This window comes from Onychomys torridus, chromosome 1 (assembly GCF_903995425.1).
Source record: "Onychomys torridus chromosome 1, mOncTor1.1, whole genome shotgun sequence".
Taxonomy (NCBI): domain Eukaryota; kingdom Metazoa; phylum Chordata; class Mammalia; order Rodentia; family Cricetidae; genus Onychomys; species Onychomys torridus.
In genome coordinates, this window is record NC_050443.1 from 71,311,157 (window position 1) to 71,337,461 (window position 26,305).

The 26,305-nt window shown below is 39.2% G+C and overlaps 1 protein-coding gene across 7 annotated transcripts in view; it reads left to right on the forward strand.

The window, feature by feature from the left end:
- Positions 1–26,305, forward strand: part of Dlg2 (discs large MAGUK scaffold protein 2) — a 901,904-nt gene that overhangs the window by 506,869 nt on the left and 368,730 nt on the right. For all 7 annotated transcript variants that reach the window (XM_036186483.1, XM_036186442.1, XM_036186459.1 and 4 more), the window contains one exon: positions 25,263–25,419. In XM_036186483.1, the coding sequence (XP_036042376.1) occupies positions 25,263–25,419 (157 nt within the window). The remainder of the gene's footprint in view (positions 1–25,262; positions 25,420–26,305) is intronic.

The window sequence follows — 26,305 nt, forward strand, 5'->3', positions numbered from 1 at the left end:
AGATCCCTACTCTCCAGAGCCTGCTCAGTTTTGCAAAGAAGAATTCTTTGTGCAAGGAATATTATGAACACTGATAGAAAATTGCATTTTGATATCTGTGTTGCATGATAATAAAATGTGCAAGCACTCCTCCTGTATTAGTCATAGTTTATATTGCTGTGGCCAATCCCTAACAAGGAGTAATGTAAAGGAAGGATAGTTTATTCTGGTTTACAATCTGATGAGATTACTCCATTGTGTTAAAAAAGATACAGCAACAAGAGCCAGGGGCCTGCTGGTCGCCCCTCATCCACAATCAGGTTGCAGAGACAGACTAACACTCATGGTCAGCTAATTTGCTTTTCTATCTTAAGCATTCTGAGGCCCTAGTCCTCATTCAGGGTAGGTCTTCTCACCTCAGTTAACCAAATCTAGATAATTCTGCACAGGCATGCCCAGCATCTTTTCTCCCAGGTGTCAAACTGACTATCAATGTCAATCATCACATCTCCCACTACAGTACTGCACATTTAGGTTCTGTACTTCTCAAGTCCATATGCATAGGAAAAAAGTTGAGCATAAGTTTAAGACAAAGGCCTCTTGATTTACCCATTCTTTTTGGTCCCAACAATTATAAGCCATATGACCTTGAACTGCTACTGGTAATCTATAGTTTAACCAATGATCTCTCCTTCATATAATTAAAGTATTTTAAATTCTTAGTACGGTTCATTAAGATTTAGTTTTAATGTGTGTCTGTCTGTCTGTCTGCATGTACACATGCTCCTGGAGGCCAGAAGAGGCTACCCAATCTCCAGGAACTGGAGTGAGAGGCAGTTGTGAGCCACCCAATGTATGTGTTAGTAGTTAAACTCCAGCCCTCTGGAGTAACAAGAAGTTTGGCCACTAAATCATATTTACAGCCCCATAGGACAGATCTTAATAAGCAGTACTTGCTCAGCAAAACTGAGTTTCCTTGCTTGTGTTTCTCCTGATACCTCATCTACCCCTTTTCTTTGTGATAAAATAGAAACTCTTCCCTCACCAACCTCCATATAAGGAATCAGTTAATCCAAGAACCACAGAGAGATTGTCAGAAGAGTGGAGGCAGAACACAGCAAACACACACACACACACACACACACACACACACACACACACACACATACACCATACCACACCACACCACACCACACCAACAAGAGTACATCCATCCCATTTAAAAAGAGATATCACATGTTCAACTGCCCTTCTGCACCCAAAGAAACAAATTTTCAATTGGTAGAGTTTCAAGAATGGTAGTAAATATGAAAACAAACATTTGAGGATCCTACCTCTTTATTACACAAAGTAAGTCCAGACCCAGTGCATATGCAAACTAACTTGTGAATGTGCACATTCTTTCTCTCCATATGCTTGAGGATCTCTATAACATTTTAAAAATTTATGGGAAATTTGTGCAAACTCAGCACCAAGATTTCTTGTTGGTTCCGTATATAACTGATCAAAACTACTACCCAAATTTAAGGCTTATTAATTTCTCCTTATTTTGTGCATCTCTCACCTCCTAGATCAGTGGTTCTCAATAAGTGGGTCAAGGCTACTGTAGTACAAATTCTAATTGGTGTTAAAAATAAAGCCAAGAGTCAGATATCAGGGTGAAAGCTGAAAGATCAGAGAAGCAGAGCAGCCAGCCACTAGAAAGACTTCTTACCAGCCAGGCGGTGGTGGTGCACACCCTTAATCCCAGCACTCAGGAGGCAGAGCCAGGCAGATCTCTGTGAGTTCCAGACCAGCCTTGTCTACAGAGCAAGATCCAGGACAGGCTCCAAAGTTAAAAAGAGAAACCTTGTCTGGAAAAAAAAGAAAGAAAGAAAGAAAAACATCTTACCTTCACTGAATCTTCAGCCTGAAAGGGCAAAGCTCCTGTCTTCACCCTGCCTCATCACCTCCTCTCTCTTCCCAGCCTTATCACTTCCTCTCTCTGCCCAGCCATATCACTTCCTGTTTCCTCCTTCCAAGTGCTGGGATTGAAGGTGTATGTCACCACTGCCTGACCTCTAATGGCTAGCTCCACACTCTGACCTCCAGGCAAGATTTATTTGTTAAAGCACAAACAAAATATCACCACAGACCCGTTTGGGGGTCAAATGACCCTTTCACAGGGGTGATCTACACCATTGGAAAACACAGATATTTACATTATGATTCATAACAATAGAAAAATTACATTTATGACATAGCAACAAAAATAATTTTATGGTTGAGAGTCACCACAACATGGGGGTCCATATTAAAGTGTGGCAGCATTAGGAAGATTGAGAACCACTCAATACTCTGGATGAGTATTTCTTTCATCCCACCCTATCCTGTAGCCATTAAGCAACTTCCCCAGTAGACTATGTTTAATATAGTAGCATAGATTGTAAAAATTTCTTTTACTAAAGTAACTTGAAAAAAAATGGGAACTCATGTTCCCTAAGTGATAAATTGTCTCCACTTCTATTCATTCTTCCTGTAGAATATGGAAGCCACCTCATTTTCTTTCATTTGTTATGGTACTGGGGACAGAGTTGAGGTACTTGCTCATAATAGACATGTTCTCTGCCATTTGCCATTGAACTGTACCTCCTGCCGAAGACAACACTTTTTCTATCTGTATATAAGACTTTTATAGACATGCTAAATATATGTTGTTGTTGCCACTGCTAGGACAGTCTTGGGCAAGAATGTTGCCCTTTCTAAACCACCATCTTTTCCATCTTTAAATGCATATAGTAATACCAAACACACAGGGATATAAGCTCCTAGTAAATGTTAGTGATTAGAATTAAGGCCAAATTCCATCTCTCTAACCAAAAAAACAAGTTTATATTATATATGGTTATGGAAATAGAATTCAGGGCTCCCAGTGAAAATGAGAGGGAACATTCCTCTAGTTACTCCTTTTTCACTTCCTGCCTGATCTGCTCTCATCTTCTGCCTGAGAGTCAGATGAAGTCCCATGGCCCTTCTATAAATGCATTGGAAGCTCTAGGTTCAGTGGGTAAACACTTGCACAGTGTGAGTACCCATGAAATACTTTGGGTATAGTGGCCCATCTCTAATCCCAGTACTCAGGCAGTAGTATAGACAGGTCTTCCAGGCAGGCTGGCTAGTCAGAGAAGCAGAATTAGTGAGTTCTGCCTCAGTATACAAAATTGAAAGTAATCAAGGATGACATCCAATGTCAATCTCTGGCCTCTACACACTAGCACACATACACCTATACTTATGCACATGTGATCACATATGTATAAACACCAAAAGTAAGATAAATAAAATATGGAGTTAATGAGATAACTCAGCAGTTAAGAGCAAGTACTGTCCTAGAGAGAAGCTGAGTTCAGTTCCCACCACCTACTTGAGGGGGCTCACAACCACCAGCAACTCCAGGTCCATGGGATCTGAACCTTTTCATGGCCTCAGAGGGTACTGCACTCACATACATAAGCACACACAGAGACAGGCATATATACACACGGTTTCAAACAAATAAAGTACTTTTAAAATGTTTGTATAGAGATTCTTTGCCTAGAGTGAGGGTAATTATTGAGAACCAAAAGTGATTTTCAGGGGAGAAATAATAATAATAAAATGTAAGAGGTAAAGAATTCAACTTGTTGCCCAATATGGTGCTGGCCTTGTGACATACCCACTTACTTACCTAACAGAGAGAATTTCTTCTACATTCCCATCCTCAGGAAACAGGGCTTGCAAGAGTTCTAAGTTGGCCTTATATAGATGAGAATACAGGTTGAGGAAAACGTATGGGTGTTTCTGCTGCCCATCTCCATTCTTGTTAGATCAATCTAGCCACCTTTCACTGTCCTCTCTGTTTTTGGTCTGCAGTACTGCATTCTCCCTTTATGTCAACTAGCTTCTGCATTCATAGACTTACACAGATATGTAAATAATGTTTGGAAATTAATTTCAAAATTATTTGTTGAGCACATCCTTTGTATGAGGTATCTGTCAAACATTAAAAACAAAAGAGTAAAGGAAAGGGACTCATATTTATTAAATACATTTGTTTAACAACTTCATTTTCAGGGAAATTTTGGGCTTACAGCAAAATCGGGCAGAAAATAGAGTACATGCTCTGCCCTGACATTTGTACAGCCTCCCCAGTTACCAACATATCTCACAAAAGAGACACAATTGTTACAAGTGGTGAGCCTGCATTGACAATGATACCTCAATCTCTCCCAGTGTCTGTGGGTTACATTAGTGTTCTGATTCAGGGTTTTCCCTTCTGGGGATGTGGACTCATGTATATCAGCATGTTTGTACCATCATGACATCACAGAGTACAGACAGACTTCTGAAACTAAACTGTACTACTAACTGTAGATTTAGCATCTACAGATTCAACTAACTTCAGATTGGAAATACGTTTTAAAAAATTGTGTCACACCAAATATCTGCAGATATTACAATCTTGTCATTGTTCCATGAGCAACAGTATAACAGCTACATGACATTTATATTGTATTTGGTATTAAAAATAGTCTAGAGATGATTAAAAATGCATAGAATTTAACATTCAAATGCTTTCTCCTTTATGTAAAGAACTTGGGAATCCATAGATTTTAATATCCACAAGGACTCCAGAAGCCAATCACTAGAGAATGCCAAGTAAGTGTAGTTTACCTCCTAAAATGTTTCTATTCCCTGCTTATTCATTATTACCCCAAACCCTAGTCTCTGACAGCCACTGATCATTTTACTATTTGTAAAATTTTTACTTTTTTACAATGTCATATATATCATTGGGCTCATACAGTATACAACTTTTTCGTATTGAATTCTTTTACTTAGTAGCATGATTTAAGTTTCCCTGCTCCATTTTATGGCTTAAAAGCTCATTTCTTTTTGCTGCTCAGTAAGATCCCATGTTCAATATATTACACAGCTTGTCCATTCATGGACTACAGGATATTTTACTGGCTACCAACTTCAAGGGGCGGGTGGTGGAAGAAAGTTGCTACAACTATCCCTGTGTAGACTTAGTATAGACACAAGATTTTTAGTATATTTGGGTAAATTGCAAGGAACATAACTGATGGGTTGTATGATAAAACTATGCCTGGTTCTATAGGAATCCATCAACCTATTTTACTAAGCAACTGAGGCATTTTGTGTCCCCCACAAACAGCACAAGAGTGGGAGTCTCTACTGACTCATATCCTGGCCAGCACTTGGTGGTTTTGGTGTTCTGCCTTTTAGGGATGTTGCTAGGTAGCTAATGCCATCCCATTGTTGTTTTCATTATTTTCCTAAATGACCTCAGTGTGCAAGATCTTTCAGTGTTCAAAATTTAAGAATATTTTAATTACCTTATAAGTTTTTAGACATCATGGCTGCATTTTGGGGTAGCTATGTTTTAGTAGATTCTCCTTCTCAACAGCACCTTTTTATATGCTTATCTAACATCTGTATAGCTTGATGTTTAAGGTCTTTGGCTCATTTTAAGATGTACAATTCATGTTCTTTTTTATTAACTTTCCAAATGACACATAAAAACAAAAAAAATGTATATGAGTGGTTTACCATTCAATCTTCAGTTCATACATATTACACAATGTTTAAATTAGGTTAAACAAATATATTTTATCAAACAAAATCAATTTATAGGATTTGATAGATGTGGTACTTCTTTGTTATCTATAGTCATATTATTATCTAATAGCACAACAGAAAGTCATGAAGTCAATCTAACTCTAACTTGGTACCTGATGTTTATAGATAACAAAAATAATCTCCCACTCTGTGGCTACTTATTTCATATAAAACTCATGTACTATTGACAGTGTGTTTTGTAGAGCAGCTTTTTATTTTAATAAATTTTGTTTGATCAATTATTTATTTCATGGATCATGCCTTTGATCTTGCATCTCAAAAAGTTGTTGACAATCTGAATATCCATTAGGTTTTTTCACCATGTTATTTTCTTCTACAAGTTGTACACTTCATTTTGCATTTAGCTCTATGCTGTTTTGAGTTAACTTTTCTGAGTGGTATTTTGTTTGTTTTTTAGTATGTGAATGTCCTATTTTTCCAACATTATAAAAATACTCTTATCCAAAAGATAACCTTTGTCCACGATCTATTGCCTGCCCTCTGCTGTGGATTTCTGGGCATCTTCATTGTTTTGCTTATTTATTCTTGGCCAGCATCACATTGTCTTGATGGATGCAGTTTCTCTGTAAATCTTTTTGTTTTGTTTTGTTTTGTTTTTGTTTGTTTGTTTGTTTGTTTTTCGAGACAGGGTTTCTCTGTGTAGCTTTGTGCCTTTCCTGGAACTCACTTGTTAGCCAGGGCTGGCCTCAAACTCACAGAGATCCGCCTGGTTCTGCTTCCCGAGTGCTGGGATTAAAGGCATGTGCCACCACCGCCCGGCCTCTGTAAATCTTTAAGTCAGTGGATTGAGTCTCCTAACTTTATTCTTTTTCAATGTTTTATTTACTTCTCTGCATCTTTTAGATTTCCATTTTAATCTTAAAATTAGGGGTTTTTTATATCCACAAAATAACTTGCTGGAATTTTTATTGAAATCATATTTAAATGATAGAACAAAGGGGAAAATATTGAATATTCTTAATGGACCTGGAATAGCCCCCCTCCATTTATTCAGTTCTTGGTGTTTTTTTAGAGTTGGGTAGTTTTCCTTATGTAAATTTTATACTTTTTTCCATAGATTTATACATAAGTATTTTATTTTGAAAGATGCTCGCCTAAATGATATTATGTTTTCCCTTTCTCCTTATTTTTCTAGTATAGGAGAGAATTACTGACTTTCATGAATTAGCCTTATATCCTAAAACCATGCTAGAGTTGCTTACTAGTTTCCGACCTCTAAGTGATACTCTGAGGTTTGTTCTGTTGTTCTTTGGAATTTCCGTATAGACAATTATACCATCAATAAACAAAATCAGTTTCATTTCTTCTCTCCAAGGCCATTGACTCTCACCTTCCTTTTCTAGGCTTACTGAATTAGCTAGATGTTCTGTGGCACTACAGAACAGTGGTAAAAGAGGCATCTTTGTCTTCATCTTGGTTGGGAAAGCTTAGAGCTTCTCACCATGAGCTGCAGATATCTTGTAGATTTTTTTATCAAGTTGAAGAAGTTCTTCTGTTTACTTATTGCCAAAAGCTGGTATCACAAACAGCTGTTAGCACTGTGCACTTTTTGTCAGGTGCAGCTCACAACATAAATAAGACATTAATATTCGAAGAGTCAAGAGAAAAAGGTGAGTCTACAAATACATGGTTATTACCGTCATATTTACAGCCTTAGCGTATTGGCTTATGATCACCAGTTTACTCTTGTGGTACCCATAGCTTTTTATCATAAACTCCTGGGAAGCAAAAACTGTCTCCTTTATGGTCACAGCTCTATGCATTATGGTGCACTCCTAGAACACAGTATTCTCTCACATGATATTTGTTCAGTGAATTAAGAGTGAAAGTACGGTAACTAGGATGGTTACCATATGAGGTCGACGCAATGGAATTCCAGGAAAGTTAAGGAGAACAGACACTCAGATGTGGTAATGAACAAGGGAATTCTCTCCAAGTGTACAAAAGGGAATATACCAATTATGGGTGGGAAAATAACATTTGAAAAGGACCAAGGGGATGAAGAGTTGGGCCTTTGAGGAAAAGAGAACAATCTGGAGAAAGCCCAGGAGTTTTAATGCAATGAACATTTAGAGTATTTCTATGTATCAAAAGGTGAGGCTCCAATTGTTTGTTAGGAGAAAGTACTGTGTTCATGCCAGTGTCCAAAGCTGATGCTGAAATGTCACCATCTTAAGGCAGAAAATCAGTGCATGGTTTTAAGAATGGCATACCCAAGAGGGGCTTGGAACAGCTTTAGTTCTAAAGGTAGAAAAAGTAGGTCAATGAGAGAAATAAAATTTCCCTATTTGAAAAGTCTGATTGTGAACCAATAACCTATAACCACTTTGCTTAATGAAGAAAAAGAGGAAACTCGAAAATCTGTGAGTTAACTGCTTGCTACACAGATTTCTGTGAAATTATAAGAACATAGAAGTTTTAGCAAGAAAAAGCTACATCTGTATGGGCCAATAAGTAAATTTCCCCCAGAGAAGACAGTTGAATGATGCTTTAAACTCATTTTAAGGTTAGTGAAGTATTTGTATATCTTTATATTTCACCACCGAAGGTGAATTACATTCATTTCATTGTAGCTAATAGTGCATGCCTTCATGTCAGTGCTGTGATTTTTTTCTGTAATAATGCGTCTATAATAATTTTATAATAGACATCTTAAGTATGTAGAAACTTTGAAATTCTGTTAGCAAGGTTTATGGGAAGTCTTGCCATTTGAATACTAAGGTCATTGCCCAGGCACCTGCTCACAGCTACCGAATGGCATTAATATTTCAATTTAGTGGCTATAAAAATAAGGGTAAAATTAATTGCCTTCTACTCCAGAATCACTTTCTAAATTGACAGGTCATGGAATAGGACCAAGCTTGGTGACATCCGCCTCTCCCTCCCACCCCCTTCCTCTCTGTGCACTGGTTTGGATAACCACTAGGTCGATGGATTGGATTCCTAGGACTGACAAATTATCTCTAACTAGGTGGCTTAAAATAATAGATAATGATTGTCTCATGGTTCTAGGTACTACAGCCCATGACAAAGGTATCAGAAGAGCAGAGCCCCTTTGAAACTGTGGAATCATTCCTTGCCTCTTCCTAAACTGTGATGGATCACTGGCAATCTTAGATGTTCCTTGGCTTACAGCTGCATAGCACCAGCCCCACTTCTCTCATTGCATAGCTTCTTTTTGTATACCTCTCACTTTCCATTCTTGTTTTCTTATCAGGAGCCCAGTCAGATTGGATAAGCAGACAACTCTAACATAACTTCTTATTAATAGATCTGTAGTGACTCTGTTTCCTTATCTGTCATATTCCTTATAAGACCAGGAACAACTCAACAGACAACCCAGAAGACAAACATCTCAGTAACAAAGAGATACACATCATTTCCTACACCCCAGGCTCAGCCAGCTCTTATCCAGCAGCTTTGGGGGATCATTTGTTGAATGAAGAAAGTGTAAATACTCCGCTCCATTTTCTAAAGACTTGAAACCTAGTCTTTATGTTACTCAAGGGCATCTTCCGGGTCTGGCTTCTGCCTCCAGGGCTCCACCACAGTCGCACTGCAACCCTGTAATCCAGTCCCAATGAGAGAACTTGCCTTTTTTAAAGCCCCAGGCATTCTCTCAGTGTTCCTTATTCATGAAACATCCTTCCCTCACAGTCTATGAATGGCAATCCAGTGCCATCCTATCTGTTAGAAAATGCATGTAAAGTGCTGTGAAATAATTGATTTACTTATAGTACAATTTGCTATTTTATGTACTCCCTATACCCACACAGCTAGAGCCCATGGAGCCATGAGTTAAATTGCATTTATAATTATATTTCTACCATCACCAAGAGTTGATTTATCTTGAAATGCTATAAAAAAGAAAAGAGGGGGCACACAGGGAGTTGTTTTATTTTCAATTAATCAAAGCTTTTACACAAATTTGTAGAGAACCTAGTGATAGTCAATGCATTATACATTCTGAAATTATCAAGTCTTAAGTAGTTCAAATAGCTGTCATCTTAATTATTTAGTATTTCTTTGAGCTAAGTACATTTAAAATACTTTATTTTAGCTCAATACTCTGATATTAACTATAGTCTTATTGCTGTGTGATAGAAAATCCAAACCCCTTCATCCTGCCTATCTGGGACTTTGAAATAACATATGATCAATGCTATGAGAAAACAATAAAATTCAGACTCTTAGAAGTAGATAGCAGAAGTAGATAGTTCACAGAAGCTGGGTGGAGGATAGGCAGGAGGGAGAGACTAAGGTAATACCCCACAGGGATTTAAGATGATCACCATCATCCTCATCTTCACCACCACCATCATCACCATCATCCTCCCAAGGCAATGTAAAACCAGTGGGTGCCTTTCAGAGAAGAGAGATAAAGTAGCTGTTTTTAGGTCTAGGGCTTCGGTTCTCAACCTTCTTAATGTTGCAACCCTATAATACAGTTCCTCATGTTGTGGTGACCCCCCCAACCATAACTGTGATTTTTCTATTATTATGAACTTTTTGTAAATATCCGTGTTTTCCAATAGTCTTAAGTGACTCCAGTAAAAGGGTCATTCAATACCCAAAAGGGTAGTAAGTAGTCCACAGGGTGAGAACCACTGGTCTGGGTTTTTGTTTTTTGTTTTTTGTGTTTTTTTTTTTTTGATTGGTTGGTTGTTTTTTTTTGTTTGTTTGTTTGTTTGTTTGTTTGTTTGAGAAAGTGTTTTATTTAGCTTGGGTTCATCTCAAGTTTGCTGTGTGAATGAAGCTCACGCCAAACCCTGATTCTCTTGTCCCCACGTTACAGAGTGCTGGATCTACCGGCATGTACTACCACACTCAGGTTTATTCTCATCTTTTAAGAATGTTTCTTTGGCAGCAACATGGAGAAGAGGATCCAAGGATAAAGGAATGGCAGGAAGACCCTCATTAGAGAGTCCTGAGAAAGACCACAGTATGGAACAGTAAGGCACTGAACTAAAACTGTACAAGAATGAGTCAGAGGCATTTCAGTGGGAAAACAGACAGGATTTGCTGGGTATTAGAAGTACTAGATGAAAAAGGGGAGGCAAAATGCAGAAGTTTCTGATTTGTGAGATTGGGCAGACATCATTAACCAAGATAAGGGAAAAAGCAGTTTCTGTGGAAGACAGTAATTTCATTCTAGAGCAGTCAAATGGAAATCTGAAGTGCAAGATGCTGGTGAGTGAGTGAGAGGGATTAGCAAATCATCAGTAATGGAAAAAGATAAGACCACCCATTTATTGGTTCATTCAACAAATATTAAGTCCACAATATGTGCCAGGCACATGGGAGCTGCTGTGCTCATCCCAGCCAGAGTCAGGGAGCAGGAAAAGTAATGAGCATCGACAAAGATACTTCACTGTAAGACAAGCATCAGGAGTGAGACACAAAATATGACAGAAAAGAATGAAGTGGGCTTCTTTGGATGATGTTGTGACAGTAGCATTTGCACTGGGGTCTAAAGAAGAAAGAACAAGCTCTTCCAGGGAAAAAAGTATGGAGGAAGTTGCTGAAGTCATAAATTTTGGCAATGCCATTTGTGAATGGCAAATAAAAATATTTTTGACCTTCATTTTACTTTTTTTTGGGGGGGAGGGGGGTTTGAGACAGAGTTTCTCTATGTAGTTTTGGTGCCTGCCCTGAATCTTGTTCTGTAGACCAAGCTGGCCTCGAACTCACAGGGATCCGCCTGTCTCTGCTTCCCAAGTGCTGGGATTAAAGGTGTGTGCCACCACCGCCTGGCCATTTTACTTTTTAATTAAAATATAATTACAGCATTTAAATTTTTCATTGTCCTCCTTCCATTTCCTCCCAGGAATCAAGCCCCAATTTGCGCCCACTTAAAACCATGGCTTATTTTTCTTTGCTATTGTTACATACCTATAAAAATATATACACACAGAATCTGTTCAGTCTGTTTAGTGTTACTTATATGTATGTGATTTTAGGGCTAACCACTTAGTATCGAATAACCAGTTAGGGTGCTCATCACTGGAGATTCCAACTAAGGAATGCTGACATTCTTTAGTTGACTGTAGTTCTTTGTCTATGGATGGGGCCCTATGAGACTTTCCCTTCCATATTAGCATTCCTGGTGGTGTTATACTTCTCCAGGTCTTGTTTAGGCAGCCACATTGTTGAGTATCATGGGTGAAGCGTCCCTGTCATTTCTTGGAGACTCAATCTCACAGCAGATTTCCTAGTCCTCTGGCTCTAAACAATCTTTCCACCCTTTCTTCTGCAATACTCCCCAAGCCTTAGGTGCAGGAGTTTTGCTGCAAATTCACCAACTGAGGCTGGGAATCCCATAATCACTTCTTCTCTGCATTTTACCAGTTGTAGTTTTTATTTTTTTTTGTGGGGGGGGGGTTCTTTTTTTTTGTAGTGGTCTTTGTCTGTTCTGAAAGTAAATGTCTTTGATGAGTGGTTAGAGTTATATTTATCTGTGAGTGTAAAGATAAATATTTAAATGCAGTTAGGAATTATGGTGGCTGAGTAAGGTGGCAATCATAGCTCTCCTCCAGGACCCATGACTTCACTAGCCTTAAGTAGTTGGCTAAGTTTCCAGTACCAGGTATGATTTCCCTCCTGTTAAGCAGACCTTAAGTCAAATTAGAGAGCTATTGGTTACTACCAAAATATGAGTGCCAGTACTGCATCCTCAGGGTTATCATGTAATGCTGGTTGTTGTGGTGGTTCATAAATGGCATTAAGCTGAATAGGACTATTGATTGTTTCTCTCATTGGCAAGTTTGTATAGCACCTTCCAGTACTATGAAAGCCGGTCCTTGGGTAGAAGGCTTTCAAGTGAGATCCAGCTTGGATCCTCTAGGTCTTTTGTCCAAAGTGCATGGTATCTTCAGCAATAGGAATTTATCAAATAAGAATCTTTTTTCAGGTGGTGGTGACACACACACCTTTAATCTCAGCACTTTGGAAGTAGAGGCAACTCTGTGAGTTAGAGGCCAGCCTGGTCTCCAAATCGAGTTCTAGGACAGCCAGGACTGTTATACAGAGAAACTCTGTCTCAAAAGAAAGAAAGAATCTTTTAAGGAGACTAAGAGGGAACAGAGAGATAAAACAGAAACTGAAAGCATAAATTCTCCCTAACAAGAGAAAAAAAAAAAAAAAACTCTATGACTGTACTGTCACGGTACCAACTAGATACATGGATTATTTAATATAAATTATTTAGTAACCAAAAGGAAAATTTAAGCTTCTTGATTATGCCAGACATGCTTCCAGTGCATAGTAACACATTACTGCAACATTGGACAAGACGATCATAGTCAACTCCAATGTCTCAGAAACGTCTACTGTGGATACATAAAGAGGAACGCTTGTAACGTCAGAATCCAAAGAGAGTTTGCCTTAGAGTGGGACTAAAATAGAGCCACTTCATCCTCTCTACTCTCTTAGAAATGACTACCCAGTAGTCTTGTAGATACTTGAATATCTGATATTGTAATAGATTTGTCACCAGGAAGTGGAAAGAAACTTGTTTTCATAAGAATTATTTGAAATGCTAGGATGAGGAGGAGTCAGAGTTTTGCCTTCCTCTCTACCTTTCTGACGTAGTTCTTGTTCAGAAATGTCTTATTCAAAGCTGAGCATGGTCACACATATTAAAGATGTTAAGTCTTTCTAGAAACACTCACTGCAGAGTGGGGTGCTGTGGCTGAAAATGTGCAACCCAAAGCACAGTCTTCACTGCTAAGCTCCATTCTGGTTTTGTTCTCTGGAGACAATCTCCCAGCACTCAGGATGTATAAATGGTGAGTGGAGGGGTGGCTACCACTAGTTTCAGGCTTCACAGTGCAAAGCAAACAAAAATCAAATAAATACGAATAAGAGATGTGTTCAGAAATATCCAGTGGTTACTGTTGATGGGAACTAGAAAACTGGGCTCAGGTTAAACTTTTTCTGCACTGATGTGATGTTCCCTTAAGAGTTCTGAAACGTGAACCTAACTTCTTAGTTAGTTAATCCAGTGCATTGCCTGGACATCCCACTCACTAATTGCAGAGGACTGGAATTTTGTTGTTCCATGGAGCTCTGACTCAAAAGACAGTTTAAAACTCATTTCATAAAATGTACTTTTCTTTAGGCATAATATATAAGCTGTTAAAGTCAATCCCTGTAGTTGAATAATAATTATGCTTATACCTTGACTCTTATAATATTTTCAAATAGTATTTCAACATTTTGCCAATTATGGATCACTTGAAGTCATATAACACAACAATTAAAAACTGCATGGAGGTTGTAGTTTTATTTAACAAGATAACAATTTTTAATAATCAGCAGTAGTTTAAAAACATAAAATACAACAGGAAGCAGAGTAATTTCCTACCATCGTAGATAATACACATAATTTAATGGGAAAGTTTTCAGATAAATAATATAAAAGCAAAGAAAAATAAAAGAGTAACATATTTTCTTTTGTCTTGGAGGTGAATGTTTAGAAGACATAATTATGAAAATTTGAACACAAATGAGATCAAGACTTAACTGCCCCTCTATCTTTTTAAAAGCTTAGAGCAAGGAAAATTGAAATGAAATACATATATTAAATTATCATGCTTGATATAGGAATAAGCAAAAGCTCCATATATTTCAAAATCAAGCTGATTGAAACTAATCTATAGCTGATTTATGTTTGTGGGAAAAAAAATGATTTGACCTCTTTCCTTGATTCCTTTTACCCAGGATATTATGTGTAATCTCAGATGCATAACTAATTCCAAGATTTTCCCTGGAGAAGAGAGCCAAGAGCAGATCTCAGGAAGGCTGCAGGCTGGATCTGAGCAGCCCAGACACAGACTTCGGCTGCACAGTTTCAGTCACATCCCCTCACTTCTCAGCAAGTGTCTACAGAAAGTCCTCACACATCTAACTTAGCTTCTTGTAAACTAACTTGGAAAGTGACAGAACAAGCACAACAGAGTAAAGAGCTTGGGCTTCAGACAGAAGTCACTCATTCAGTCTCTGATGGGTGTACTTATCTAGCTCAGCAAAGTCTGAATTCCTAGCTTGGCATCTGGGGTTTCCCTGGGTTTCCTCTGTCATCTTCCTAGTTTTCATTGATGCCAATGTTCCACAAAATTGACAAAAGTCCAGTTCTTCAAACACATGCCATATTTGTTCTCCCCTTGGGCTCAGTCTACCTGCCGGTACATTGTCCCCATCACCCTCCTGTCTACTTATCTAATATCTGCCTGGCCCTCCAGATCACATTCTACCTTTTCTACAACCTAATCTCTCCTTTAACATAAGGTTCTCTCATCATCCACAGCATTCATTTACTACTTACCACATGGAGCCTTGGCCTTGCTTATTTATTATTTTATCATAAGTCATAGAATACAAAGCAGGGGGTTAACATTAATTGAATACTGTCTGTATGGTCTTGGTACTTGATATTTTGTTTAAATTCACCTTTATAACACCATGAAATAAATATTGTTGTTCACGACTTACAACAACAATAAAGATGACTTTAATTGGACTAATGAGAAGGCTCAGAGAGCAAAGCTCTTGTGCAAACATGAGGTCCTGAGTTTAAATCCCCAGAACTCATATAAAGCCAGATATGGTAGTGTCTATGTCTGTAATACCAGCATGCCTAGGCAAAGACTAGAGATGGGGACAGGAGAGTCCTGGGAAGTGAAAAGGCTGGCTAATGTTAAGGTATGTGCAGCAAAAAAATTAAAACAAAAGATTCTATATCAAACACTGTAAAAGGCAAGGACCAGTGTCCAAAGTTGTTCTCTGATGTCTACACATGTGCCATGGCATGCATGCACACACCCATGTTCACACACACACACACACACACACACACACACTCACTCACACAGAGAGATTTAATCTTCTAAATTATTCATCTATTAATAAGAGTACGATTCAAACACAGCTCTATCTACTCCAATGCCTGTAGTCTGTCCCAGTACCACAGCACAGCAGACTATCACCATCTAATAGTCTCGTGGGTTTTGTTTTTATTAAATCTCACATAGAACCTACCAACCACACTATGTTTAACCCAGACTTCATAGTTGTGTCGTGGCTATCTTGCTGACATCATCCTGCCTCCTGTTGCTTACCTAAAGTCCAGCAGAGATCACCAATGCATAAGGCCAAAATCAAAACGTACTATTTTAGCATGTCCTTGCAACAATACTTCAACAAAATTCCTTTCTCCACTTGACTGGCTATTTGACTGCCCACACTAATTATCTGAATGTGTGGTATGCACTATGCTTCAGCCTTCTGAGGATCCAGCTCACAAAGCTATGTGACATGGGTAATAATTTCTGAACAGCTTTGAAGCTTGCTGCAAATGACCTCCAAGTGTCCACCATCCCTGCTCTTCCTCAAAGTTATGCTAATGAAGATTTCCCCATTGTAAAAATAAATAAATAAATAAATAAATAAATAAACAAAGCATGCCACTTCTTTAATCTACCACTGTCTCTTTTCCTTACTAACTCAAAGAGTTCAGGGAGACTAGCTGTCTCTGCAGACATGACGTAAGAGGATAACAATCCTACTAGGCCATCATAGTAATGATCTGGGTCTTAGGCATACATCCTCTGAAACTTAATTTTTGTCAGTGTATTGAGGGGTGATGAAGTGCTATTCTGTTATCTTTTTATTTTACAATGATAATATCTCAAGATGCCAGACTGTGCTCATTAGGAAAAATCACTATGTGAAAATATGTTTTAATGACTGATGGTCAGCTAACAGTCTTCATGGGCACTGCTACTGAGCTAGTACAACCAGTTGAACCTGCTTCATGTGCTATCCTGACCAACCATGACAGTGTATTCATGTGGTCAACATGGAGGAAGCCAGAGCTAATGTACACACCTGCCTCACTACACTGGAGATCCCTTACCGGCCCCTCTCACCTACCAGCCAGACAGACTATCTGTCTCTCTCCCAGTTTACTCAAATCTGTTAATTCTGTTCCTACAGTGTGGCTGCCTCCATATTGAATAATGCTTTGATTAGTTCTCCAAGCCTTGTCTGCTTAAGTAAAATTTGGATTTGTATGTTTGATATCACAGACAGGCTATTATTTTTTCACTTTGTGTTTTTGCTTTATCCTTTTGTGTAAGATGTTGCCTTTCAGAGTCTCGATTTTAGTAAGACTCTCCAGTCCAACCTTGTCTCTGGGCCCCCACAATCCTTCTCTCCACACAAACCTCAAATCTGAACACTGGAATGCTAAACATTTATGCTTTGGCCTGGGCTATCTCACTGCTCATCTTTCTTTTTCTGGATTTATATTTCTGTTTCATTTTTTTATTAAGAAAATTTTTATTCATTTTACATACCAATCACAGAGACCTGTCTTCCCTCCTCCTGCCCCTGCAGCCTCTCCCCCAACCCACACCCCATTCCCTCCCGCAAGAAAATAGGGCCTCCCGTGGGAAGTCAGCAGAGCTTGGTACATTCAGTAGAGGCAGATCCCAGCCCCTCCCCCTGTATCGAGGCTGTGCAAAGTGTCCCACCATAGGTTGTGGGCTCCAAAAGGCCCCTTCATGCACCAGGGATGGATCGTGATCCTACTGCCAGGAGCCCCTTAAGCAGATCAAGCTTCTGTTTCATTTTTAACCCCTGAAAATGCTTCTTACTTACAAGTTAACTAATCCTTTAAGAATATTTTTAAAGTATTCTGTTCAGGGTTTTTACTATTCTTTAATGAGAGGTTATGAGACGTATAGGATTTCAATATCTCCTTTCCTTTTACTTTTTAGTTTTCTCTGTGTTTTTGCCTCATTTTCTGACCTAAGTTTTACTGCTTCCTTATAAGCTACATGTTATTCCCAGCATTACCCCAGCACAGAACCTGGGCTGTAGTGTGCAGTATCCTGCTTCTCACTGGTCTCCAGGTATGAAACCATAGCTCTCCATCATTTCTCCCCAATACTCCCTTGGAGTTTCTGTGTGAAGCATATCTGTTGTATGGCTGTTATGTGCTTTGTGTGTGGTACCTTCCAGAACTACAAACAAAAACATAACAAAAAACATCTGAAGGTGTTTATACTTCTGAGTCACATAGATCCATCATGTAGATGGGCAGATAAAGTCAGGTCCAAATAGTAAGGGAAGGTAGAGTAGTGTGATTGAAGTGACAGTGTGCTTTTTTTTAAGATTTATTATATATATGTTTTATTGGCATGTACATCTGTGGACCAGAAGAGAGCACTGGATTCCATAGATAGTTGTGAGCTGCAATGTGTTTGCTGAGAATTGAACTCAGAACTTCTAAAAGAGCAGCCAGTGCTCTTACCCAGCCCTGACAGTGTGCTTTCTTAAGAGAAGAAATTAATCTGGGCACAGCTGCATATGCCCATAATACCACTAATCTCAAGTCTTTTTTGTTGTTGTTGTTTTGTTTTGTTTTTTGAGACAGTGTTTCTCTATGTAGTTTTGGTGCCTGTCCTGGATCTCGCTCTGTAGACCAGGTTGGCCTCTAACAGAGATCTGCCTGGCTCTGCCTCCTGAGTGCTGGGATTAAAGGCAACCTGATCCTGGCTTAGTCTCAAGTCTTAGGTGGAGGATCACTTGAGTCCAAGAGTTCAAATCTGGCCTGGGCACCACGATGAGACTCCTCCATTTCAGAGAGAGAGACAGACAGAGACAGAGACAGAGAGACAGAGACAGAGAGACAGAGAAGAGTTGCCATTTCATTTGGAGGTAATGATAGGGGAGCAGAGAGGAGACAGCACCAGATCTTAGTGTTGAAGGTCAAGCAGAAGCTCATTAGAAAGAAAAGAACAGCAAAAGAAAGGATCATCCCAGACAAAGGAGACCCTTGGATGAGCTAGTGAGGCCTGCAGCAGCGCATTGTGAGGGGCTGTGATCCACAGCTTTGCTTACTAAGACAAGAGTACATAAGAATGGTGAAGTTAGGCATTGCTGAAGCGGGTAAAGGCCATGTGATGAGGGATTCTGAATGTTCTTCTTAGAAGTGGAGTCCGTCCAGAGGGCACACTGAATGCTTCTGAGTAGAGACTAACATGGACAGACATGTTTTTAAAAGATGATGGATAACATTCTTATCCTCTCTCAACACGAGTCCTCCAGCTTTAAGTGGTCATTTTTCCCTTGAATCCTGAACCCGCTTGAGACATCAGATTTTAAAGAAAAATCCCATGGCACTCTTCTCTCAAAAACTCCCCAGCTGCCTTAGAGCCTCTTCAGAGACCCCACCTAAACAATCATGTGCTGCAGCAGACCTGACACAGCTTGGACAGAACTAACCAGCCTTTCTCTAGTTGCCCAACATCCAGGGGTTTTATAAAAAGAGGGCTCTTTGCATCATGTTAAAAGTAAAACTGCATAGTGAGTGTAGCATGGTTCCAGGAGAAATGATAACACAAGGATAAACTCTTTTTAGATCAGTCACTCGTCACTCCTATCTATAGTAGCTTACTGCTCCTGAGTCTCTGTCACCGCAGTGTTCTTAATTCTTGTTTGTTTCTAATTAGCTCCGCCAACCTCAGGCTTTTTAATATTTGTATTCACAATGCCCAAGCCAGAGTAGGCATTCTAGAGGTGCTGCTTACTAACAGACTGGCTAGATGAATCAAACATCTATTTTAATGAGTATGTGTCCTTTCAAAACATGCTGATATTATAGATAGTTGGTTCCATCTTCTGTGGTGTCCATATTTAAGATGATGTAATATTAAAACTGCATTTGGAAACAAATAGAAAGCAGTTAATTATGTTCTAAGTAGTGAAGACAAATAAAAAAAATGGTATGGATGGTGCTCTTGGGTTTTTTTATATTTGCTATAGCTGGAGAGGGATATGTGTAAACCAAGCCAGGATAAGAAGCACTGTGATAGCTGCATGGACATAATGCTAGAGGAAGCTGCCAGTTCAGCTGAGGATTGGGCATCTGAGGAGAGTGATAGAGACAGCTCCCAGATGATCAGTCAAGTGACCTACACTAGGTCATGAATAAATAATGGGGGTTAGAATTTTGTTCTACTGTTCGTATATAATGATCTATGATAATGGCTGGCAATGGTTTTGAGACCATCTGAATTCCGGAAGAAGAATAGCACAGCAAATTAGAGACAGTGTTTCCATATTAAAAAAGTATTTGTGTTCTTTGTAAATTTGTATGTTGGTTTATTTATTTAGTTAACAAGTATTTGTTGAACATTCTTCTAGGTGAAACTAACACTACACACAAGGAGATTAAAACCTGTCTAGAAGCCACAGTGCCTCACACAAAATACACTTCACAGAAATTCAAAACATTACATTCATCAGACCCAGAGTCATGCCTTGACAGTAAGCATGCAGACAAGAGAAACATGGCTTCAAATGCTTGAGAATGGGTCATCATAAAGACGATGGGTCTTTAACCAATTGTACTACAGAAAAAGAGAAAATAAGCCCAGGGAAAAATACAACAAAAAGGAAGATTATTCTAGAGTGTGCAAACTTGCAAAGGAAAAGATAGAAATGGCATTGAAGATAGACTCCTAAAAGTACAGAGAATTGTTAGATGTCAAATTCCATCCATGCCAAGCAGCACTGAAGAGAAAACCATAAAACAGGTATCAGATGTGCCCTGAAACTCCACATAATGCCATCTCACACTGGCAGCCCCTAGCGGGGTCCATAAGAGAGAAGGTTGTAGTTGGAACTGCATGGTGCTTTTGTTGTGGTGGGTTTGTTTTTTGTTTTTTTGTTTTTTGTTTTTTTCAATCACTGATGATTTAAAATTCTAGAAATTTTACATAAAATCTAGGTTATTGGCTTATCTTTAGACAAAGACTGGAGAATGAGGCAGTGTTCAAATGAGGTGACTCCTTCTGGATGTCCTCATCCAGAGCTAGCTAGTTGCAGCCCTCTTTAGATGAAATGTGCCACAATTGCTCTTCAGCCTACTTCACTCACTTAGGCTGTCTTTACCATCCCTGGTGTGTATTCATTTTTCAATCCTTGATTAAAACCCTAGCAAGAAGGAACTATATTTGCATAAATAATTATAATCTGAAGTGAAGGCCTAAATCACTGTGGGAGTTAGTCCATTCTCTCAATAGCCATTTCCTATATTTCTTCTGATTGTCAAGTCTCTTGCTGTGTTGGGGAAGTGCTGATTCCTGGGCTCCAGTACACATCCTAGTGAAGGACATATGAGCTAGCCCTCATTCTAAAATATTGCATTCCTGTTACACTTGCAAGGCACACTGTGTCCAAGGAATAGATGACACATGTACCTGTCCATTCTTCTCTAATTTTCCCTCTTATTTAATAGACAAACTTTTTTTTTTTAACTTTGAACATTGGGCAAGAGAGATGGCTCAGAGGTTAAGTAAGGGCACTGGCTGCTTTTTCAGAGGGCCTGAGTTAAAGTCCCAGCAACCACATGGTGGCTCACAACCACCCATATGAGATCTGGTGCCCTCTTCTGATCTACAGGCAAACATACAGGCAGAACACTGTATACATAATAAATAAATCTTTAAAAAAAAACTTTGAACATAATAAAACCAACACACTGGAAATCTCTAAAAGCTGGGAAGAAGCCTGAAGAAGAAGCAAACTGCTGTAGAGAAGGCATGAAAGGGCAGGAATGAGTTCCTGGGACTTTCATTTTTTTCCTGCATCTTATATTCACCAGGTAGGATACCAGAGATTCCTGCATTCTGCAATTATGAACAGGCATAAACAAGCCAAAACCCTAAACTCAACCCTTTCTCTCCAGACTGGGGTCTGGGAGAAGGATGAGTTAGCAAGGAAGTAGAGGAGAAATTTATAATTTTTTAAACTTCTCATACAATATATTTTTATCATATTCTTTACCCTCCTCCCCATCTCCTTACCCACCTATTGTATGACAGGACTTTTCCTGGAAAGATACAGTATACCCACCTACTACCCCCAGGTAGGAAGCCCACAGAAGACCAAAGTATAGGTACCACCAAAGTCCAACTTAGTGTACCAATGAGTTTTATTGGAATGACTTACAGGTGTGTGGGTAAGGGGTTATTTCCAGGAGCAGAAATAATTCAGACACTTATATCACAAAAGCCCAGCCTAGAATGGGTAAAGGTCACAAAAGCCGGGAACTGGAGCACACTACACAACCTTCAGACCTCTCACCAAGTTGGAGAGTGTCCTTTCCAGGGGCCCGGGTTGATCTAAGCAGGCAGCTCAGCTGGTTTCTGCTTCTTCTAGGCAGCTGGTCTGGTCTCAGTCTTTGTAGCAGCATAGCTTGTCTGAGTCACTCTCAGCAGTCTTTAATGTTTACTCTTGGGTCTCTCTCTCTCTCTCTCTCTCTCTCTCTCTCTCTCTCTCTCTCTCTTTCTCCTCTCTCTCCCTCCCTTTCATCCTCCCTCCCCCCAAACAGTAAAAATGAAACAAATAAACCAAAACTAAATTAAGACTAAAAAGACAAAAGGCAACAAACCATAACCACAGAAGAAAAAAAAAAAAAAAAAAAAGAACATGGAGTCCATTTTGTATTAGCCAACTACTCCTGATCTTGAGGCCTACCCTGGAGGTGGATATACCCAATGTAACTATTGGAGAAAACTAAGTTCCCCTTTCCCAGTTGGTATCAATTCAAATAGCTTCTTCTTGGTTAGGGTGGGACTTTGTACCAGCTTTCCCTTCTCACTGATGGGATTTTGTCTGACTTAAATGTGTGCAGTTGTTATGTGTGCTCTCATAGTTTTAATAATGCTACTCTGGCCCTAGTGTAGCCAACCATGCAAGGAATGAAGACGCTCACCCCTGTGCTATCACAGGTCTTCTCAGAAAGGCAAACTTCTCTATATCTCTACCATGCAGCCAGGTAAAACAATTATAAGATAGCTGTCCACATACTTCCTCTGCTCAATTAAAGTCAGTAGACAGAATAAGAACTAAAATTCCACACAGCCCAGCATCAATGAAGCAGGAAGATGAAGAGTAATGTTGTACTACATTGGTGCGATTCAAATGAGAAATGTCCCCCATAGGCTCCTGTAGTTGAGCACTGGTGGTGTTTTTTCGGGGAGGTTATGGAACCTTAAAGAAGTAGAGCCTTGCTGAAGGAAGTGTGTCACTGGGAGTGAGCTTTAGGTTTTATAAACTCGCCTCCCTTCCCTAAGTGTATTTTGGTCATGGTATTTTATCACAGAAATAGAAAAAATAACTAATAATGGGTCTTGAAACCTCAGACTGTCTGGTAGTGCCAGCAGCACCCATATGAAACCTTGCTTCTACCCCAGTTTCATATGATGCCTGGACTCCAGTACACATTCTAGTGAAGGGTATGTGAGCTAGCAACTGCCCTGAAATTCTGCACTCCTGTTACATATGAAACAGGGGGTAGAATAGATGAAATTCTCCACTTCTCCCTTCTCTGGAGGGGAGCTAAACTCTTAGACTTCCGCAGTTGCCATGAATGGAAATGCTTCACTGAGGAGGCATTTCTAAATATCCATTCAACATGAGTGTATGTATGTGTTTAAACAGATCACCTACCTGCAGAAAACATTATACAGGACCTAGCACCTTACAACTTAATACCCAAAATGTCTTGTCCCACTAAACACCAGGAGCCTCACAAGAGAAAAGACAGTCAACATTTGTTAACACAGAATGGCACTGGAATTGTCTGACAAGAATTTTGAAGTGGCTATCACAGTTCACCACATTGGCATCCTGCTTCTTCTGTGACATCAAAACCCTCACACACACTAAGATCTGGGTATTTGCAGTGCCTCCACCAGAAACAATACCCTTTCTTTGAGTACCTACATGACCACCAGAGTCCTCATCTTAGTCCTTCTCAAATATTTCCTTCTCAATGTGTACAACCTAGGCCTAAAACCCATCACCATCACCATGTGTTGCTCTGCTTTCCCTTTTTCTCCAAATACAAATTTCTAACATAATAAAGAATACATTCATTCACTGGGTCAATGGTGTATTATCAGAATGTAAATCCACCAGGGCAAGGATTTTCATGTAGTTTGAAAACATTCTGAGAACCCACCCACCTAGAAAAACCCCCAGTACAGTAAGTGCCTATCCAATGTTTGTAGAATATAGTGAATTAGCTGTATGTCAATTCTCCTCTGACAGCATATCACTGTGTACCATATTACTTAAAGTTTAAGCTGGGTTGTTCATTTGACATTCTTACAGTGAGATTCAGCATACATATGTCATTTTAAGTATGGAAATATTATTGCAAATAAACTCTCCATATTATTAGCATAAAGATATATTAGATGGCTCTTTACTATCCTTTTATCAGTAAAATAAAGGAACTTTAGTAATTGGAACTGAGATGTTTAGAAGAGAAAGGTATATGACAAAAAGGCTCCTTGGTCAAACTTAAGGCTGACAGAACATATTTTTTAATTGATGTTAAGGACAATTGAATGAAGAGCTTGTGAGATGACTCAGCTGGTAAAAGTAACTAACTCACTACCCTGATGTGAGGTTGATCCTTAGAACCCATCATAAAATGAAAGAACTGACTACACACACACACACACACACACACACACACACGATAAAATAATAATAAATTTTAAAGTAAATTGAATTAGGGGCAGGAGAAATGTCTTAATTAGTTGGGAAAGTGTTTGCCAAGTAAGTAAGCATCTGACATGAATTCAAACCCCAGGACCCACAAAAATATTCTGGCGTGATGGCACACATTTGTTATTTCATCACATATATACAGGGAGAGAGAAGGAAAAGAAAAATGAATCAACCTGTAGATTCTTTATCCCAAGTGTGGGTTTGGGGTTTTTTTTTCCTTTTTTTTTCTTGTTTGTTTTGATTTTGTTCTTGTTTTTTTGGGGGGAACCTCAATTCACATTTGTCTCCATCTGCTTCAGAATATCTCCACGGGGGTGTATGACTATCAGCTGGAACAGGAAATGCCTAACCATCCTCATCCTCTCAAGCCAGTATCCCATGCCTTCTCTTTTTGCCAGCCACTTAGTAGCTCTCTCACCTTCTCCCATGCCCCACCACATCTTCCTTCAAATCCTTCTCCTCTCTGTCACTCATTTTCATCCTCACGGTTCTCAGCCTTCCTCCTGTCACTGTCTCATACCTGGGTCTCTTTAAAAAAATCTAGCTGGTTTTCCTGCCTCCCATCACATCTGCAGCTCAACAGTATGCATGACCACTTCTTAATCTTCTTCATTTAAATAGTCCTGGTGCCTCGGATTCCAGGGCATTCTACCACCAGCAAGGTCTAGTCTGATCCCTCTCCTCGTCTCTCCTTTCTTTCCATTCTGTTGAGTAGTACTTGATGATCAATACAATTGCAGACTTTATTTTAAGAGAAAAGGTGAAAGAAACATTGATTGAAGGTGTTTCAGAAATGGTGTTGCATGGGATGTTGATAGTTGTGATAAGAACTCAGGTATCTACCCTCATAGGATTTTTCATAATCTGCAAATGCATTTTACCATGGAAAGCCACCACCATTGTAGTAGGTGGTGAACAGCTGGTACCACATATTCCCAAAAAAGTAAAAGAAAGCAGAATCTGAGCAGGGTCACCCTGTGAGCTGTGTTCTCCATTTGTTTCTACAGGGAGCCCCGCAAGGTAGTCCTTCACAAAGGCTCCACTGGCCTGGGCTTCAACATTGTGGGCGGGGAAGATGGAGAAGGTATTTTTGTATCCTTCATTCTGGCCGGTGGACCAGCAGACCTGAGTGGGGAGCTCCAGAGAGGAGACCAGATCTTATCGGTGAGTATATCTTTTTAATATTCTTTCCATCTACATCTAGCTTCAGGTTTGGAAGCATTGCAGATTAGGTGGTCCATAGGTACTTGATGCTTGTTACTTTACTTCTCTTGAATAAAAGTGTATGAGGCTCTAGTGTCTTCTTTTAGATGGTGATGCACATCTGTATACAATAGAACAATTGAGAAGCAGGCCTTATTAAAATAGTATACTGATTGTTTATTGAGATACAATCTCCCCAGAACTTGTGACCATACTCCTAAAACTTCAATTTTATAATATAGTTTGATGCATATAAGTATGTAAGAGAATGCCACAGGGTATGGTGATGATGGTAAGTGGCAATGGGTAACATTCACCTAAGTTCAAGAATTACCAGCAGCAATAACAAAACATTTAAAAGAGAATTACCAGTAAAAACGTTCTAAGCATATATTATTTGCTAGTAATTTTATTAAAGTGAAGTTTAAGGTCACTTTGCCAAGGTATCTGATAAACAAAAACCTGTATCTATTTCGTATATACAACTGAATGTGATTAGAAGAATATGCATTTCTATTAATTTCTTACCATGGGGTACCATCATAAATATATCCATCATCTCTAATATTTCTCCTAATATTCTGTCTGTGGTGTTGTCACTTAAAACACACTTATATCACATCTAAGCCATTAACAAAAAGAAAATGTTAAGCAGGCTAGAGAGCGGGCTCAGTCTGTAAGATGTTTGCTGTGCAAGCATCAGGAACTGAGTTCAGATACAGCACTCCTAAAAAGCTGAGCACAGTGCTACACACCTATATTCCCAGTGCTGTGAAGGTAGACAGAGGAAAACAGCCAGTGTCAACCTCTGGTACACACACATACACACACACACACACACACACAC